At 40.4% G+C, this 20,455-nt stretch overlaps 1 protein-coding gene across 1 annotated transcript in view; it reads right to left on the bottom strand.

The window, feature by feature from the left end:
- ARFGEF3 (ARFGEF family member 3) overlaps positions 1 to 20,455 on the bottom strand; it is a 2,280,599-nt gene that overhangs the window by 1,395,139 nt on the left and 865,005 nt on the right. Inside the window, exon 9 of the mRNA XM_044087095.1 lies at positions 837 to 941. Within this exon, the coding sequence (XP_043943030.1) occupies positions 837 to 941 (105 nt within the window). The remainder of the gene's footprint in view (positions 1 to 836; positions 942 to 20,455) is intronic.

The raw sequence follows: 20,455 nt of genomic DNA, 5'->3' as shown, positions 1-20,455 counted from the left end.
AACAGAAACCATGGTTACAAAAAAGGGAGAATTAATGGGGCATATAAAATGATGCATGATAATTATAAGACTCAAAACAGAAGAGGTTAGAAGAGACAAAGAAATGAAAATGGAGAGGCAATACAGAAATGAACAATAGGAGGATATTTGTATGACACAAGCATACAAAAATAATCTAAAAGGTTTAAGATTTTTACATGTAATTGTTTGCAAAGGTATTTTTATAACTCAAGCAGACTTTAGATATTTTTTCTACAGACAGACAATTTTTTTGAGGTGTGAAGGAAACGGGGGTGTACTTGGGAACATGTTTTTTGGGAATGCACACAGATGTTGGACTTTAGAAATTCACTTTAGGGTACTTTGTCAGAAATGTTGGTGGGGGGAGAAGATTATTGCAAAAGGTTCTTTTGAGCAGAGATATAGAAACTGAATTGCCTTGACACAATAAGATCCTACTAAGTTTAATGCTGTTGGTTCACAGAAAATCAGTTACTAGAGAACATAAATCAAACTAAAGCAACCATATCAGAATTGTTGAATGGTGTAAATGAGACAAAATAATTAGAGGTGGGATCTTTAGAAAAGGGAAGAAACAAACTACATACAAATAAATGGCATCTTTGGGAACAATATATGCAGAAAATGTACAGGAGGAGGAGGAAGAGTGAATGTCATTACATAATATGTGAAGTTAATAAAGGTGTCATAAAATAATCTTTGTAATAAAAGGTGACAGCAATAAATGAACGATAATTGTGCACAGTTGATCATGAAGTTTAAGTGTGAGCATGCAGTTCACAGCTAGAAATACGTTTCAGGGTCTTCAAACTCACCATATGAGATCCGTGAAGCCTTTATGAGAATGAATGCTGCGAGATGAGCTGCTCAGCATAGACAGGATACATTCCAAGTACAGAAGCTGAAGCTGTTGGTTATCACTAAATATGGAAAGATGGGATAAAGGACAATGATAAGTTTTATAGGCATTTCCCACAAATTTTACTGCAACTGCCCTGTTAGCGGGACACATTACCAAGATTTTCTACATAGATACAGAAATATACACAGATCTAAAGGCTTACACGTCAGCAGAATCAAGTTAGGAATTCAGAATGCAGCATAATCAACAGTGCAATATTAAACAAATGTTCTGAAAAGGCATGAAAATCAAGGCTACAGACTATTTAAAATAAAATAACAGAATTCTGATTTGTTCTGTGACTTTTTGGGGAGAAAGTGATCATACTCTTTGTGAAATGCAGTCTTACTATGACAGTCCCACAGGACACTCCCCACTTCCTTCCATCCTGTAAACTGGAACCAAAACACTATGGGAGTGCTTGCATACTTTTTGATACCCGGTTGTGCCCTTCTTATAAAAAGCATGTTAATCAACACAAAAATGATACAGTGAAAATAAGACTTCACAATTTGCAGGAATACAATGCCCATTCTTCAAAGTATGGCTTTACCCCCACCGCACAAAAACATGATATTTTTGTCTACATTAAAAATGCCTACCCATTAGTATTTTCCCCAGGTCATGACTGAAAAGGCTCTGAGAAATGGACTAGTTCATTTGCCTAATTAACAAAAGAGAAAAAAAATTAAAATAAGCAATGCTATAAGAGTGCTATTCGTCTAAAAGGATGTGCCCTAAGCATTTCACAGCATATTTCCTTAAACTTTACATGCAAACTTAGTAACAGCAGTATTTATTTTCTTCACTGCTGTGAAAACCATTATGGCAGAGTTCTGTTCTTGTTCTTTTTTGTAAATATTTTAATGAAATTGTGTCTACAAGAACAACATATTGGCATAAAACAAAACTATTTATCCAAAATATCTACATCAACTCTTGCTATATGGATTACTAAAATCCATTAAACAGCCATACACTGATGATAGAACATATTTTAACATTTCTCTGTTAATGAGTTCAGTTTTACCCATTAACAATATTCATAGGTTATTAGGTGTGTACTAGGCTAATGGCCCTGTGGCCTTTACAAGCCTAGCCATAGGATTACCCTGGCATTGTGCCACCTGACCTTAGTTCCCAGTGCCTCTGTCAAGTACAGCCACTGGTGTTACCCCTGGGGTGAATTTTCTGTTTCCCATCCAGTCATCAAGATTTCTCTTGAAGAGGGTCAGCGAGGTGCTCTGCTTGACATGTACGGGAAGTCTGTTCCACAGCATGGGCAGTCTCTGGGTTATGAACCTGTCCTTCCAGCATGTTCTGTTAATTGTGGTAATGAGGTTGTGATCTCTGGAGAGTGTGGTGCGGAGGGTTTGGGATTTCTTTAGATGTAGCATTTCTAACAGACCTGGGTCAGGCATGGCTTTGTAAGTCAAGCAGAGATCACCTCTAAGTAGGCGATATGAGACAGAACAGTTGGGAGTTTTTTTGAGTCTGTCCATATAGGACAAGTGTTTAAGGCCTAGGATCCTCTTTGTGAGGTACTTTTGCAGCCTCTCCAGCTGTTGCAGGTGTCTAGTGAGGTACATGCCAAATGGAGTATTGCACTCGATGATTGGCCTAATGAGGGAAGAGTAGAGGGAGACAATGACCTCTTTCTTCCTGGATGCAAAACCCTTAGTAATGAGATGTGCCACATAGAAGGACTTTCTGACCACAGTGGCAATGTGGTGATCAAGAGAGAGGTTGCTGTCAACCTGTGTTCCCAGATCTCTTATAACGTCTTCTGTGTTCAGTGGACTACCATCAATGTGGTAATTCATGGGAACCGGGTTTTTCCCAAAGGGGATGACGACATTTTTTGGCATTGAGCTTAAGGCCATGGTTCTGACACCAGTCAGTGGTCACAGTGAGGCCATTCTGTAGAATGTCAACATCACTTGGGGAGTTAATAATAGCTCCCAACTTGCAACTTGTCTGCGAACTTTGTCAGCCAGAATCACTTAGTGTTGGCCTGGACTTCAGAGAAGTAGACACCAAACAGGGGAGGACCCAGTACCGAACCCTGTGGGACTCCACTCGTGACTAATCGGCAGTCTGATTGGAGTCAGGTACTTTCACACTGTGGGTTCTATCTGTGAGCCAGTTTGCAACCCACCTAGTGATATAGGGGTTGATGCCAAGCTTAGTGAGGTTTTCTATGATTCCTGAGTGGGGAATGGTATCAAAAGCCTTGGCCAGATCAAGGTAGGCTGTATCAACCACCTTGCCTTCATCCACAGCTCTGGTGACAGACTCAAAAAAGTCGACCAAGTTGAGCAAGCATGATCTACCCTAACCAAAACCAAACTGTGTGGGATCCAGAGTTTGGGGATTCCCTATATCCTTGTTTATTAGGTCCATGATGATGCGTTCCATAGCTTTGTATATCAGACTAATGGGGCGATAATTCCCAGAGTCTGTATTCACTTCTCCTTTGTGGAGAGGGATGACAGTAGCAGTGCGCCATTTGGCAGGGACAAGGCCTGAGGTGAGGCTGTGATTGAACAGAGCACACAGGTGAGATGCTAGTTCACTCTGTAGTTCATGTAGAACACAATCAGGGATACTGTCAGGTCCCATAGAAGCTGTATTCTTGGTCTTGGACAGTGCTGTTTTAACCTGTGCAGCAGTAATACTTGGTGCCTGGCAATCTACTGGTATTGTGATTGGTCCTGGGGGGTGGGGGGTGTAAAGTTGGCACTGAATCTGTCAGCCAGTAAATTGGCAATATCTGTTGGCTCAGTATAGGAGGTACCATTGTGTAGTAGCTCAGAGTAAATCGGGGTATTGCTGTGGAGATTCTTTACATAACTATAGAAGGCCTTGTGGTTGTCTTTACCATTTGATGCAATTCTGTTTTCATACCTAGCTTTAGAGGATTTAATGAGGGATGTCAACTTTTTGTTGAGGCAGATAAGGGACTTTTTCCAGTCTTGGGACTTCAACTTATTCCGCATCGGTTTCCTCCTTCTGTTATAGAGTTTGTTTATGACAGGGGACCACCAGATTGGCTTCCTTTTTTTTGGAGGAGAATGTCTTGGTTCTATTGGGTATAGCGAAATCCATGTATTTGTGTAAGTGTTCGTACAGTGCATTTGGTGTATGATTCTGCAGTCACGCAACTATTCTCCATTTGCATGGGTGCCGTGTAGTTAGCCACCTCTGTTTTTAGAATCCCAAAGTTAGCTTTGGAGAAGTTTTTCATGGTGGTTACCTTTGATGGGGGTTGGGAGGGATGTGGATTTCCAAGGTGATTAGTTTGTGGTCAGATCTAACCACGGAGGAGCTAACTATTGGTGTAGAGCAAAGATCGCCCATGTTAGTAATGACCAGGCCAAGGATGTTGCTACCTCTAGTGGGGGTAAGAACGAGCTGGTCCTTGGCATTGGAATTAATGAACTCCAAGAAACGTTGGGCAAGTGCATTGGTACATGAGTAGTTTACCCAGTTAATGGAGGGGCAGTTGAAGTCGCCTAGTAAGAGTGTTTGGTTGGACCCTAATATTCTCCAGGGTGCTTAGGAACGAGTCTTGGGACATGCTTGGGGATCTATAGCAGGCTACGGCCTGAATCGCTGTCTTACCCAATGTTAGCTGCACCTGAAGTATCTCTGATGCGTTATGTTGGGCTACCAGTCTGGAGGTGTGTGCATGCTTTATGAATATGGAAACACCACCGCCTTTGGAGCTTCGGTCCAAGTTCTGGGGCCGAAAGGTGTGGAATGAGTTATAGCCTGGTAGTGCAGGGATGCTTTCTGCTGCCTTGAACCAGGTCTCTGTTACAGCACAAATGTCGATGTTCTCCATTTTAAGGAGTGCCTCGAGTGAGTGCATTTTGAGATTTAGACTTCTAGCATTTATCAACATGACCCTCAGACTGCATTTGTTTGTAGCTGTTACGGTGGTAATTTGGTCTTTGGAGCACCACCTAAAAAAGGCACTATAGGGGTGGCAAGAGCCTTGGCCAGTATCTGGAAGCCCAGGGGTGACAGATGCAGGCCATCTCTGGCAAAGCATCAAGGTCTGTCAATCATGTCATCCCAGGCAGACAGATACTGGATCCCCTTAGAATGACACCAGAAACTTAGCCAATTGTTGAAATCAATCATTTTCTGCTTGTACTGTGGTATCATTCTGGGTGATGGTAGGATGCTGCACAGGGCTAGGGTCATACCCACCTGGGCTACATAATCCAAGAGCTCCTCCATGTCTCTTTTCATGTAGTCCAGGGAGGCATGTCTCAGGTCATTCACACCCACATGTACAATGACAGAGTTATACTTTTACCGGTTGTTGAGTGACCTGAGTGCATGGGTTATGTGTTGGATCCTGGCACCTGACAGGCAGCTGACTGTTACTTTCTCCTTATTCAACCTAGTGTGTGGTACATCAGTGTGTCTCACTGTCGAGTCACCTATGACTAGTGTGTTGGGCATGCTGTTTTGCCTTACGGGCTTTGGTTGAGTGGCACACTATTTAGGAGATTTATATGTCTCGTGATTAGTGTTGTGTTGTGGCGGTCGAGTGCATTTCTGCTTTGGAGGGCTCTGTTGCCGGGGTAGATTTTTACTGAGAGCCTCCGCGAAGGTGGGTATGTCGTCTGTGTTTTTATGTGAAGGCAGTGCTGGTGTGTGTTCCAGAGGGCAGTGTGTTCCATGTGGTGTGGTGCAAGTGTTGACCTTCTCCTCTTGACCAGCTATTCCGGTCTTGGCTGGAGAGTGCGTGGCTTCCAATTTGGATATAAAAGTGCATCTCTCACAAGTCTGAGTGTTGGAATGTAAGATGAGAGGGTGGTCTGTGTACATGAGGCAGTTGCTACATTGATTTTATTTTGTCTGGCTTCATCTTAATAGGAGGTATTTTATTAAGACACACAACAGTGGCAATATTTATAAACTCTGTAAATGGAGGTATAACCTCATGTTTCTAGTTCTTTGTAGCTCTTTTCCTGGCTACTGGCAAAATCCTGATAAGTGGAAATTGAGCATTAAATACCACCAAAAATGCAGTCAATATAAATTGAGACCACAATGCTTCCAGAGAACACTGTTTTTCCCTAAAAGTAGTACAAAACTTTACAGTTGTACAATGTATGCTTTAAGGATTTACACCACCAACAACCAATACCTATCTGTTTATAATTTAAATTCTGTGAGAAGTGATAAACAATTAATGTAAAAAAAAATTCTAAGCAAATAATCTCCAAAATGTAGATTTTTGAGGACATTAAAACCATTTTTATCTATGGTAGGTAAATTGAGCCTCTCATTTGAGGTGCATAATACCAATAGTTATCTTTGTTATAGAATTTATAAGTCTTAATTATTTTACACATTTTGGATAAATATGATCTCCCTTATCTTACCATTTGCGTTGATGCCATTTAAAAATAAAGAATTGGCTGATGTTCTTTTTTAATTACATGGCATTAAGTTAACTTTAGAGATTAAGACACTGTCTAGTGATTTGTACTATAAGCCAGTTTTCCATATAAAAATCATTGTTATCCATTAAACAGTCAGTGTTACTCACTTTAGTCTCTCAAAATTTGATTTAAAAAATCAAGTCCTTATTTTTTTAAGCAGAGCATTTTTGAAAGTTTCGACTATCTACACATTCTGGTGTAAATGCAACAGGGAATATAATGTAAAATACCATGATTTCACCTCTGGGTGTTTATAACATTTCTGAATATTTTTGGCATGTTTTTTATAAGCATAATCTATTAAAGTATTAATGTTTTACACAAATATCTCTTTAGCAAGCCATTTCATATTATTCAAGATTTTTATATGTTGTATAGTGATTTTTTTTCCTTTATTTAAAATGGTTTATACATTTTTCTTTTCAATTGGCTCCAAAAAGCTGCTACTTTTAATAACTGAAATGACAGCATAAATTCATCAGGAAATCATATTACACTATGTTTCCATTCTCTTACGTGCTGTCCCAAACCTATTCTAGGTTTGTTGGGCTACATTACGGACTTTAAATAATTTAACACTTTTGTCTGATGTGTTCTTTAGAAAGAACTAGGGAAGTTGTATGCATACGTTCATAGGTAAGTACTAGGCTATCTGCCCAAGGGCATTTATAAGCCTAGCCAGAATGTGTTGGCCTTCGCCACCCCCTTAGATTAGTTCCCTGTGCCTCTGTCCAGCAGAGCCATTAGTTCCCTGCGCCACTGTCCAGCAGTGCTACTGCAGTGATCATCGGGGTAAATTTTCTGTTTCCCATCCACCCGTCAAGGTTTGTGAGGAGCTCTGCCTGATGTATACTGGAATCCTGTTCCAAAGCATGGGGAGTCTCTGGGACATGAATCTATCCCTCCAGCATGTCCTATTTATCATTGTGGTGAAGTTTATATCTCTAGAGCATGTGGCTCTCCGGGATTTGTTTTTTTTTAGGTGGAGCATATCCATCAATTCTGGGTTGGACATGGCCTTGTATGTCAGGCAGAGATCACCTCTGAGTAAGCGGTATGCAACAGAGTACAGCTGGAGTTTCTAGAGTCGTGCTGCATAGGGCATCTGTTTGAGGCCAGTAATCCTCTTGGTGAGGTGCTTTTGTTCTCTTTCCAGCTGTTGCAGGTGTCTTGTAAGGTACATCCCAAATGGGGTGTTGTATTCTATGATGGGTCTAATGAGTGATGAGTAGAGAGGCACAATAACCTCTTTTGTTCTAGATGCGAACCCTTTTGTGATTAGGTGGGCCACTTAGATGGATTTTCTAACCACCTTGGCAATATGACTATCAAAGGAGAGATTACTATCTACTTGGGTCCCCAGGATCCCTTATTACATTTTCTGTATTTAGGGGACTACCACCTATATGGTAGTTGGCGGGTACTTTATTTTTTCCAAAGGGGATGACTATGCACTTTTTGGCATTTAGCTTGAGGCCATGATTTTGACACCAGGTATCCGTCTCAATGAGACCCTTCTGGAGGGTGTCTGTATCAGCTGGAGAATCAATTATGGCCCCTAGTTTGCAGTCGTCTGGGAACTTTGTCAGCCATAGTCCTGCTATGCTTGCCTGTACCTCTGAGAAGTATATACCAAACAGGAGGCGTCCTAGGACTGAGCTCTGTAAGAAGCCACTTGTAACGGTATAGAGTTGGACGTAGAGCCTGCAACTCTCACCATGTGGGTTCTATCCATGAGTCAGTTGGCAACCCATCTCGTGACATAGGGGTTTATGTTCAAGCTGGTGAGCTTGTCTATAATACTAGAATGGGGAATAGTGTTAAAAGTCTTTGTGAGGTCAAGGTAGGCTGTGTGGACCTCCTTTTTCTCGTCTAATGCCTTGGTAACTGCCTCAAAGAAGTCCACCAGGTTTAGGAGGCATGATCTGCCCTTAAAGCCAAACTGGGTAGGGGCCAAGGTTTGGAGGTTCCCAATGTCTCTGTTAATGAGCTCTATGATGATGCGCTCCATAGCCTTGCAGACCAGGCTAGTTAGGCTTTTAGGGCGATAGTTCCCGAGGTCCGTTGTGGCTCCACCTTTGTGGAGTGGGATAACTATTGCTGTGCGCCACTCTGTGGGTACGTAGCCTGTAGAGAGGCCGAGTTTGAACAGTGTGTTTAGGTGAGGGGTTAGTTCATTTTGGAGCTCTTGTAAGACCGCTTGGGACACCATCCGGTCCCATTGAAGCTGTGTTTTTGGCTTTGGATAGGCCTGTTTTAACCTGTGTGTCGGTGACTGACGGGGCCCTACATTCTTCTGGTATGGTTATGGGCCCTTTAGGGGGTGGGGGGGGGTGAAGTTTGCACTAAAGAGTTTCCACTTAGGTTTTTGACATAGCTAAAGAACGCTTTGTGGTTATCTTTGGAGACATTGGAAATTTTTCTTTCGAAACTAGCCTTGGATGATTTAATGAGGGATCGTAGTTTCTTGCTGATACTGATCAGGGATGTCTTTCCTTCTTGGGATTTTACTCTTTTCTGTACTAGTTTCCTCCTTCTGTTGTATGGCTTGTTTATGGCAGGGGTCCACCAGACTGGTTTCCTTTTCTTGGAGGAGTGAGTCTTGGTTTTACTTGGGATAGCATGATCCATGCATTCCTGCAGATGCTCATAGAGTGCCTTTGTAAAGGTTTTATCAGCATGGACAGCATTGTCCTTTAGCATAGGGGCTGTGAACCTTTCCACCTCGGTCTTAAGTAACATGAAGTTTGCTTTTGAAAAGTTTTTCATGGTGGTTTCCTTGATTGGGGGTGGGGGCGGAATGTGGATATCCAGAGTGATTAGTCTATGGTCTGATCTAACCAGTGAGGGGTTGACCTCCGGTGTGGAACACCGGTCACCCATGTTGGTGATGACCAGGGTCCAATATGTTGTTTCCTCTGGTGGGGGTGTTGACCAGTTGATCCAGGGCATTCAAGTTTATAAATTCTAGGAAGCGTTGGGCAAGGGAGTTAGTACTTGAGTAGTTCTCTCAATTTATGTTTGGGTAATTGAAATCACCCAGTATTAGGGTGTTTGGTAGGACCTTCATATTTCCCAGTGTCTCCAGAAATGTGGAATGGTGGTCCTGGGTCATGGCGGGTGATCTGTAGCAAGCTACAATCTGGATTGCAGTTTTGCCCATTGTTAGTTGCACATGGATATCTCTAATGCATTGTGCTGCGCCACTAACCTGGAGGTGTGGGTATCCTTGATGAATATGGATACACCCCCGCTTTTTGTTTCAGTCCTGGTTCTGTGGCCGAAAGGTATGGTATGAGTTATAGCCTAGTAGTGCTGGGGTGCTCTCAGGAGCCTTAAACCAGGTTTCTCTTACTGCACAGATGTCGATGTTCTCCATACTGAGGAGTGCCTCGAGTGCGTGCATTTTGAGGTTTAGACTTCTGCCGTTGAGTAGCATTACCCTCAGTTTTTGGTTACTTGTGCTATTTATGGTGGTGGGTTTGTCTTTTGAGCCTTGCCTAAAAAAGGCACTATGGGGGCATCAAGAGCCTTGGCCAGTATTCAAAAGCATTCGAAATAATGTATAGTATTTTAGACAAAATAATTTTAATTAAAAATCAACCTATCTTCTATTGAAAATAATAACTTATTACATTTTTTAATTTTAATACTATATTTTTATAAATTGGTATAGCTTTACAACTGCATGCAAGAAAAACACCTAAATATTTAGTAACATCACTATCCTGTTATTTGAAGTGTTGCTTCTATTCTGACTGAACTTTAGATAAGACATCTATTCAAAATATGTTAATGATTTTTTTTTTTACATTTATTAATGAAGAATCAAGGTTAACTATTGGCAATAGTACACTTCTAGCAAATAACTGAATGTTGGATGTATATTAATAACTTTAAATCTAACCATATCATTAACTTTTATGTAACTCGCTATAGGCTCAATAGCGAAAGCAAACAATACAGGAAATAAGGACAACTTTGTTTCGTGTCCTTGCTTAATTTTATTGACATAGAACTAAAAGATCCATGATCAACATATGATAAAAAATCAAAAGACATAAAATTACTTGGACATCAGTATATTTCATATATCTTGTACTTTAGTTAAATAAGATCATTTTACTGTTGATGGGATTACTTCTTGCTGTCATTTTGGATCTAAGAACTAACTTATGTAAGCCCTTAGAAAAATAATGTAGTTTTAACTATTTCTAAACTAATGAAAACTTTATGCTAGAATCTTCTGAAACTTTGCAGTCAATGTTTTTCATTTCTGATATGTCTTTCTCTCTTTTTTGTATTTTCAACTTTATTTTCATTGAGTCCTAAGGGAGAACATTAAGACTTCAGAAATAAAGCTTCTGAACCGCTGTACTTCTGTTAGAAGCCACTCTTAAAATCTTTTAACTTCATTAAATAAGACAGAAGTCTATTTAACTGAAGCAATTATCTTGAATTTACCATTACTACATAAGTAATTGTAATACAAGTTGACAATGGGCATGTTATCACCTTTACTTTTTCTATTTTAGAAACAAAATCATTTTAAATATACACCATTTCAATTCTTGACTGAGAAGCAAATCTATAAGAGTAATTTGTTAAACAATTAAAGTATTATACTCACCATAACTCTGCATCGACGTTGCCCTGTTTATGTCCCTCTTCAAATGATGGGTCTCTGATCAAACATCAGATTTGTCCTCTAACACTTCATTAGAGTTTAGGCTCTGTAGCTTGAGCTTCTCCCCCTTACCCATAACCCCTTTCTTTTCAGTTACCTCAGATCAAGTCTGCTATTCAGCTAACCAATATATGTCAAAGCATCACCAACTGTTAACATCCCTTGAATGAAAGGCAAAGCAACTATGGCCTAAACATAGAGCAAGAGAAGGAGAGACACTGGAGCTCATGTAGCAAGAGTGACGAGGAAAACCCCTCAATACATAGTGGGAGACTATGAAATAAGAAGGGGAATGGAGGGTGGGAAGTTGAAGGATGAAAACAGACAATACAGACGAGTTATGGTGAGTACACAACTTTAATATCTGAATGTCTTTTTCGTCCATTCCTTAACTGATGAGACAGTCTCCAGTTAGAGTAGCCCTCAGCGGTCCTCAAGGAAGGATATTCCAGTATATACTCCTACAGTAAATTCCAATTTACAATGAGTTACAAAGGTGTAAACAATGGACCATGTACCAGCTGCACAAATGTCACCTACAGAAGATCTGACCAAAATGCGGATGATATGGCAGTAATTCTGGTGAAATAGTGCTAAGGTGATTTGGGTAATGATAATCCTTTAGTCTGTAGCCAAGGTTACTTTTAATACTGCTTTGCCCAACTTAGCCTTGGAAAAGGAAAGAAAGTTCTGATCGTCTTTAATCTTTAGTTCTGTGAATATAGAAGTTGTCTATGAACATAATATACATTCTGCTTTACTGGAAAATTTTGGAAGGAAGACTGGAAAGTTGACTGACTGGTTAAGATTTGTCTCTGATACCACATTAGGCAGGAAAGAAGAGTTAGTCCAAGGGGATACTCAATCCTTATGAAAAATCAGGTAGATGGCTGAAAATAAAGTGCCTGGAGTTCTGATACTCATCTAGCTGATGAGGGTTTTCCATGCCAAAAACTTTAATAATGTCTTTTAGCTTACGGCTTGAAAGGAGATTGAGTCAAAGCTTGAAGAACAACGGTTAGGTCCAATGGAGGAAAGGGGTCCTTAATAAGGGGCTAGAGTAGAAGAGTACCCTTAAGAAATTTCAAACAGGGAGAGGAATGGTTTCCACCTAGGTGAAAACTTGAAATAGCAGCAAGTTTTACTTCAGTTGTCAAATAACTAGCCCCATTATTGAAAACAAAAATGAGAAAGTCAAGAGCAGCTGGAATAGGTGTTGGAAAATGATCCAATTGCCTCTGAAGGGCCCATATAGAAAATCTTTTCCACTTATTCTTATACATCTTCCTGGGAGAAACTTTTTGGGATGATGTAAGGATGTGAAGAACTGGGGAAGAAAGCCTGGCATTCCTAGCCATCACCGAAAATGATGAAACCATACGGGTCAATTTAATGGATTGAATGCCTGGTTGAGGCAACCTAGATGGGTGAAACAGAAGGTCCTAACAAGGATCCAGCACCCAGGGAAGGTGGACTACATGATGTCACAGGAAGGGGAAACACACTTGGTTAGGTCAGAATGGAGCAATGAGGATTACCTTGCTCTCCCGCTGCAAGGCTTTCTGAAGAAATATGTGGATGAGGGGATGGTGAAAAGGCATATAGAAGACCAGGAGGCCAATCTTGAATCATAAGAGTTCTCGGTGACTCCTCCCCATAGGGATCAGGGCAAAGTACCTGTTGCACCTGGAACTGAGAGTAGAAGTAAAGAGGTAGCAACATGGTTGACACCACTGGTGCAATATTTCAGACACTGACAGATTAGCAGGCCACTTGTAAGGAGGTAAAATAGATCTGTTCAGTTTGTCTGCAAGCACACTGGTTTTCCCTGGAATATGCATTACCAATAGAAAGTGGCAAAAAAGATCATCCATTGATGCACACTGATCACCTCTTGACATAGGGGATAAGATGGTCCCCCCATTTGTTGATGTGTCATACAACAGACGTCCCTTGGACTGCCCTTCCCAAGTAATGTCCCCCCTCCCAAAAAGCAGCCACTGTCATCATGGCATTAGGCAAAGGAAGAATAAATAGGGTGGCCCAGAGAAACAACTTCTGTGTGAATCCACCAGGCTATGTGTTGTTTGTAAATATTTGTAATATGAATGCGTGCTGTCAGAGGATGGTGCCCTACTGACCACTGTACCTAAATAATCCATTGTAGTATCCTCATGTGAAAATGCTTTATGGGTACCAATACTATTACAAATGCCACTGATCCAAGGAGCTGTAACACTAGCCTGGCTGGAGAGGAAGAAGAGTAAGAGTGTAAGGCTTGGTTCTGTAGGTTGTATAGTTTTGTCTGTGGTGAACTTGCGATCTGTGTTACTGCATCTAGATGGGCACGAATGAACTCCAGAGTTTGAGTTGGGGAGAGTTAAGACTTGTTGTAGTTTACTGTAATGCCTAGTCGAAGACACAGATGGAACACGTAACCCCTGGTCTGGATCAGTAGAAGATTGTTGGAAGCAGAAAGGAGACAGTCTTCTAGATATGGAAACACCCAGAATCCATTCAGTCTCAGGAGAGCCGCAACTACTGCCATGCACTTGGAGAACACCCGGGGTTCTGAACGGATAGTGATTGCCTCACAGATGAAAGCGTAGATATCTCCTAGAGCACCGGAGTATCTTGATGTGGTAGTGTGTGTGCTGGAGATCCATAGAATGCATCCAATCGTCCTTCAGTAACAGTGGTAGGATGGACTGAACTGTGACCATCCACAACTTTGACTGCTTTACAAATTGTTTTGATTGCTGAAATCTAGAATTACTCTTAGGTACCCTCTTTTTTGGCACTAAAAAGAATCTCCTGTAGTTTCCAGACCCTTGTTAGTCAGGGGGGTCACTTGGATGACCCATTTTTTTTTTTACAGCAGCTTTTCTATTTCTATGGCTGCTGCTTTCCTCTGACTGGGTGGAACATCAGGAATTCTTTTATCATCTTTTTTTGGGGGGGGAGATGTTTTGTAATAACCTCTGACTATTATACATTGCACCCAAGTATCTTTGGTAATGGCTATCCAGGCTTCTGGTTGTAGAGATCAGCACCCCGCCCCCCGACTACCTCCAGAGTGCAGCAGTTGAGCAACACTTCACAGATGCTGAAATGGACTGTTGCACATCAGCTCCGCCATGGGGATAGCACCTTCCATTCAAGTTCCCCACTCTGCCTCGATGGATTATTTCTCAGTAGAAGGCCAGGGAAAAACCTTGCATCTTTCTTAACCTCATCTTTCTGCCACCTCTCTGGTTCCAGGAGAAGGTCCTCTGACGGATAGAAAACCAGATTCCCACAGCAGATAATTTCTTCCCATCTTGTTCATTCCTAGACAGAGTATCTTTCTCCTTAGGGCCAAAAAATATGGATCCATCAAAAGGGGCATTGATGAATGAAGTCTTGAAGGGCAGCACAAAATCACAAAGGCACATCCAGGTGTGTCTTCTAATGGCTATTCCTGAACCCACCACTCTTGATGATCCCTCTGAGATGTGAGTAATCAATCCTGTGGTAGCAATTGATAGAGACTGGAGGGGGGCCAGTTGTGAAGATAGTATTTTTGCTCTCTGCACATGTGGACCCAGAGAGGATACTGAAAAACTGATCAATTCCCTCTGAAAACTCTTAACATATGCCAAACAATTCATGACCTGAAGGTGTAGACACACTTCTTAAATCTGTCCAACATCTTGGATTCTCTGCTAGGGGATGAACATACAAACTCTGCTCAGTGAGTTATTTGCTAGTGGCTGCTGCAACCACCATCTCATCCACTGAGGAACCCTTGCTCCAATAAGCACTATCCTTGGGCGCAACAAGGTATTTGCCTTGATGTTGGGGGACAGGCATTCAGAACCTTCCAAACCCTTGTACGAGATGAGGTCTACCATCTTGTTCCCTGGAGAAACTACCTAAGTCGTACCTGAGTCGGTTCCAAAAGGCTCAAGAAAAAACAAACTCCTCTTGGGAAGGAGGGGAGTTGGAAGACCAACCACCTTTCTGTCTCAAAAGTTTGAGTATCTCACTGAAGGAGTTGGACATCCTCAAGTGGTGACTTGTGGGACCATTCCCATTCATCGAAGTCCGTCTTTGGTTAATGACTCTTGTGGAGTGTGTAAGTGTCTCCTCTTACATGTACACTTTAGAGGGGCCTCTTCAGTGGGAAGTTCTGTAGAGGACTCAGAAGTGCCTGCATGAGGACAGTCTCCAGGCTTGACCAGACCGGCTGTCCCAGTTGGACAGGATGAAATGACCAAACATTTATAGCAGTCAAGGACAGGGTGGAACCAAGGGGGGCAAGGATGTCTTGTCCACTGAGATAGAGAAAGCTCTTTCTACCACATCAAAGACTGAAGCCATGGAGAACTAAGTCTCAACTGGACAGTATCAACAGACACCTCTGCAGGACAGAAACCAAATCCACTAGGCTCCAGCCTTGATGCAGGGGTTGGAACTTAACTCTGTGGAGCTAAGGCTCCTTGAGGAAGGGATGCCTTTGACAATAGAGTTAAATCAAATCCAATGGATCTGGCACTGATGCTATGGTTCAGAGACTTTCCCAGATCTGACACAGTTGTAGCAGTCTGCAATGGAGGAAGTGTTGGGAGTCATAGAAGACCTGGCCTTTGGATCTGATGCAGACAAGCTTGGAAGTCTCTGGTCCAAAATCTCCAAAACCACTGGACAGATCTGGGTAGGAATCCAAGGTTGATGTTGTAAAGAAGGTATGTTCATGAATCTAATGGGAAACAAGAGACAGAACACCACAACTGAATCTGGTTCAGAGAAATGTTCTCATTATACTGTCCACATATGCTACTATTAGGCTCCTAGATGACCTGAGGGAGGTAGATGTTAAAGGTGGAGGTGATACCATTCGAAAAGTGTCCAGCAGGAAAGGGGGGTGTATCGCAAAAGTCACTGGCTCCTGAGAGAACTTGGATGTGGCTTGAGGTGAATTTGATTTTGCTTAGGTTGGATCCGAGGGAGTAGGCAGAACCAAGAACTTAAATTTTGCATGGGTCGGACCCAAAGAGGAAGACAGAGCTGAGGTTTTCAAGATTTTCTTGGGTGCAGCTAAGCCTGAAGAAATTGAAGGAGGACAGCAATCAGAGAAATGCTTCCTCAATTCTTAATTCTTTGCTTTTGTCTGCTGCCTCTCCTGAATATTTTTTTTTAAAAGGATAGAACTCCAGAGGCAGAGGAAGATAAAGATGAAGGAAGGAGAACCTTTGGAATCGGTTCATTTTTTCCTTTCCACAAGAGCACTGTGGTTAAACCTAGCACATATCTCACAATCAGTATTTAAATGTCCTGCTCCAAGGCAATATACGCACACAGAATGATTCTCTGAGTTTGGAATCTTGTGCTCCAAGGCAATATACGCACACAGAATGATCCTCCGAGTTTGGAATCTTGTGCTTGCATGAAGAGTGCTTTTTAAATCTGGTTAGTTTTTCTGGCACTGCGGTAAGGGCAACAGAAAGAAGAAGAAAGAAGACAATCAGTTAGGAAAAATAACAGCAAAAGTAAACTTAGTACCTATAAAAGTGTACATATAAGAACCAGCAAATACCATCACTGGTAACAGGAGAGGTAGCAACAATTAGGTAGCAAGAAGAAGGCAGCCACCCTCACAAGTAAGGGTAGGATTGAAAAATCCTCAGAAAAAGTCTAAAGATATATATATATATATATATATATATATATATATATATATATATATATATTTTTTTTTTTTTGGAAAGTTGAGGAGGAACGAAATAGAAATAGGGAAAACGGTGACAAATACAAGACAAAAACATACTTATCTAGCTATGACCTGCTCAAGCCAATGGTGACCACATCCAAATGCTTACGCAACAAATGAGATCTGGGGTAACTCAGGAGAAGGGTATTATGGATAAGGGGAGGAGCTCGAGCTACGTGGCCTCAAATCTAAAGAAGTGGCTGAGGACAAATCCAATGTTGTATCCTAGACCAATATCAGATCAAAGAATTGTACTCATAAAAGTTTACATATTTATATGCTGAGATTCTAGGTTTGTTAATTGCATTAGTATCACTTTAAGCAAACAAGAAAATCTCTTGGTATTATACTTCCTTTCATGTTGAAGGTTAAAAGTTACAAATTCTTTTTTGAGAATTTCACTTAAATTTGCAGAATCAAATATACATTTGTTAAGGCCAATATTCTTTTTGATATTCAATAATGACCGTATACATCATTTATTTTATTAACATTTCTTCACTGGGAAAGTCCGACTTGGAATGAGTCAATTTTCAGCGGACGACCGGGGAGAAACGCTCCAGATGCATGTCTTTGAAATGTGGGAGGAAACGGGAGTACCCAGAGGAAACCCACACGAACACAGGGAGGACATACAAACTCTGCACAGAAGGCACCCTAGCCGAGAATCCAACCAGAGAACCTCTTCCTGTGAGGAACCAATGAAAACCGATGCACCACTGTGCCATAATACCTTACAATCACTATACGAGTCAATAACCCTAGACATTATAATAGAATTTCTCCATAAGATTGTTGTACCCCTTCTATTTTCTATAAACTAGCAAGAACCTACTAGTAAGTTTATTCATTTGTATTTGTATTTAATTAACTAATATCATCTTGCAGTAATTGAGGTTCTTGTAAAAAAACATTTGTGTTTTACACATTTTTAAGTAAACTCCCTCGCCTACTGCAACTGTTGAGGCCAATTACATTTAAAGAACACACTGTAAAGAAGATGTATCAATCACATACATACTAATTACCATTCTATGACCTCCATATTACACCAAATCCTTAGACTAACGGCTGAATGAAAACAAAGGAAAACTGATGTATCAAAGCTCATTTTGTCATATACCCCCCCCCCCCCAAAAAAAAAAAAACCCAAAGAGGTAACAATATGAAAACTGAACTACAAGCAAACTAATTCCCTTCCATGGAACTTCAGGTTCCTGTTTTGAAGAGAAATATCATTCAAATTACTCTTCAAACTCTCTTTTACTCCTTATACCCACTAATGATAAATGACTTTATATTATGCAGATCACTACATACATCATCAAATAAATGTGTTATATAGAGTAAATACAATATTAAAATCATCTAAATTACAATGGTAAAAAAAAAAAAATGCACCGATTACCATGTATTATTTGTAACCATTTAAACATATGTTTAATCTTTAGGTTCATAAATCATTACCAGGGTAAGCAACAGGAAGGATCACAAGATACTGATATGTCTTTGTAAGAGATCATAATACAGGAATGAGTGAAACATTGCCTTTTCCCTCACTGTTGAGCAGTCTGGAGTTGTTATATAAAAGTTTGCAAGGGTGTGGATGTGTAGGGGATTCCTCCCTGCAAAATAGATCAAGTTTTAACAGTGCACGTTTACTTTTGATGCTTTGATATTTGATGAGCTAATACTGTCATTCAGATATTTCAGTTTCGGACATATTTAAAGAATATCCCAGTTTTCCAAAACTCCAAAGCACTGTCTGGCCAATCCAACAGCTCGCCGTTTCAATGCGTTGCATAAACTGTCAGACTTCAAACTCTCCCCAACACTCAACATTATTAACTTTCAAGACTGCTCAAGTTCCACAAGCAAAATTATGCCACCTGCTCTGACATCCACAGCCACCATCAGCCACTATTTACGTGGAACTAAAGGTATCTATAAACAATCTTTTGATAGACCTATATGAACAGCTGGCAAATACAGTCCCCCTTCAACTAATATGTACCAACAATACTGTACAGAAAAAATGTGCTTCTATTTCACCTCCCCACATCATATGTTTAAATGGAAACAAACTACTATATGTTTAATGTATAGATTCATAGGTAGTCAAAAGGCATGCAGTTAGGAAGACTATTGTGGAAAGCATCACAGCTTCCATAAAACTCCTGGGCAGACTGATCATGTAACCTGCTCAGTCACATATATGCAGACAAAGTCTGTGGGAGTCAGCTTGAAAATAACTTATACACTCAGTCCACTTCATCAACCACCAGCCATCCAGCTTTAACATCAACATCATTCTTAAGACTGTTCAAGTTCGCTCAGACATCCAAAGCCATCACTAGGTATTTATGTGATGCTAAAGGTACGCATAACAATCTTTTAATAATCTTATCTGAATGCTCAAAGCACATACATTTCTGCCTTAACTAATATGTACCAACAATACTGAATAGTAAACGTCATCTCCATTTTAACATACACTCAATCTTTTGGTTCATAGTTAGCCAACAAGTATGTACTCTGAGAGACCATTGAACAGCCCCAACTTCTCAAAAACCCCAGAGCACTGTCTGGTCAACTCACACAAACAGGCAGATGACGGTTGTGGGAATCAAACCATAGACTACAAGAAACAGCATATCAAAAGTTTATGATTTCAATCCACTCTTAACTGCCAGGCTTCAAATTCTCCTAAACATTCACATTACTAACTTTCTTAAGACTATTCAAGTTCCAAAAGTAAAGTCATGTGCCATTTGTTCTGACATCTGGAATGATTACCCAGCCTCATTAACATGATCCTAAAGGCACTTGCATAGCAATCTTTTAATAACCCTATCTGAATTCTTAAAGCATATATGCACTTGCTTTAACTAATATGTGCCAACAATACTGTACCTCATTTACTTCAATACATGTTATTAAAACACACAGCCAAGCAAATCATCTGGAGCCAAAAAAAATAAATAAAGTTGCTGTCTTTGTAAACAGAAATCTGAGAATATTTTTAATCAGTCTAAATGCCTGCAAATGGCCACATTTCACACCTCACAGGTTACCAGTTAAAATGAACATGATTTGATTATGGTAACACACTTAAAATGCAAATAAGGCTTTCGTGTCTACCACAAAACATCCTGATAAGTGACAATCTCATATTTTATTTATATATAAAATACATTATTTGTAAAATCACATTTTAATATTTAACACTTGGAAAAAGGAAGTAGAAAAAAGCAAATAATTATATAAAGAAATATTACTACATGAGTCAGCAATCAAAATCAAAATATACCGTCTCTGCTTGCATACCTTTCTACCACATCACACTGTACTCTGGTTCATTATTCCAGTGAGGAACGTATCTCAAGAAGTAAATAAGTAATTCTTGACATATTTTATGATATTAGATAAACGTTTACTTAAATAAACAAGTATGTAAAACAGATACTCACTTTAATCTTTCTGTGCCCCACTATATATCACCAAACAGGAAGCTCTACCCCAGAAATCCCCGCTTATTATCCAATAAAAAAAAATCAAGCTTTTAAAGTATTCTAAACTAATTATCATTGCTTAAACAAGTGACGTGGCCTGGGCCTAGCTGAAGAAAA

The sequence above is a fragment of the Protopterus annectens genome, chromosome 1.part1 (genome assembly GCF_019279795.1).
Source record: "Protopterus annectens isolate FY-2018-M chromosome 1.part1, PAN1.0, whole genome shotgun sequence".
In the NCBI taxonomy this organism is placed as follows: domain Eukaryota; kingdom Metazoa; phylum Chordata; order Ceratodontiformes; family Protopteridae; genus Protopterus; species Protopterus annectens.
Note: the sequence above shows the minus strand (reverse complement) of the source record. Positions and strands in the feature narration are given on the sequence as shown.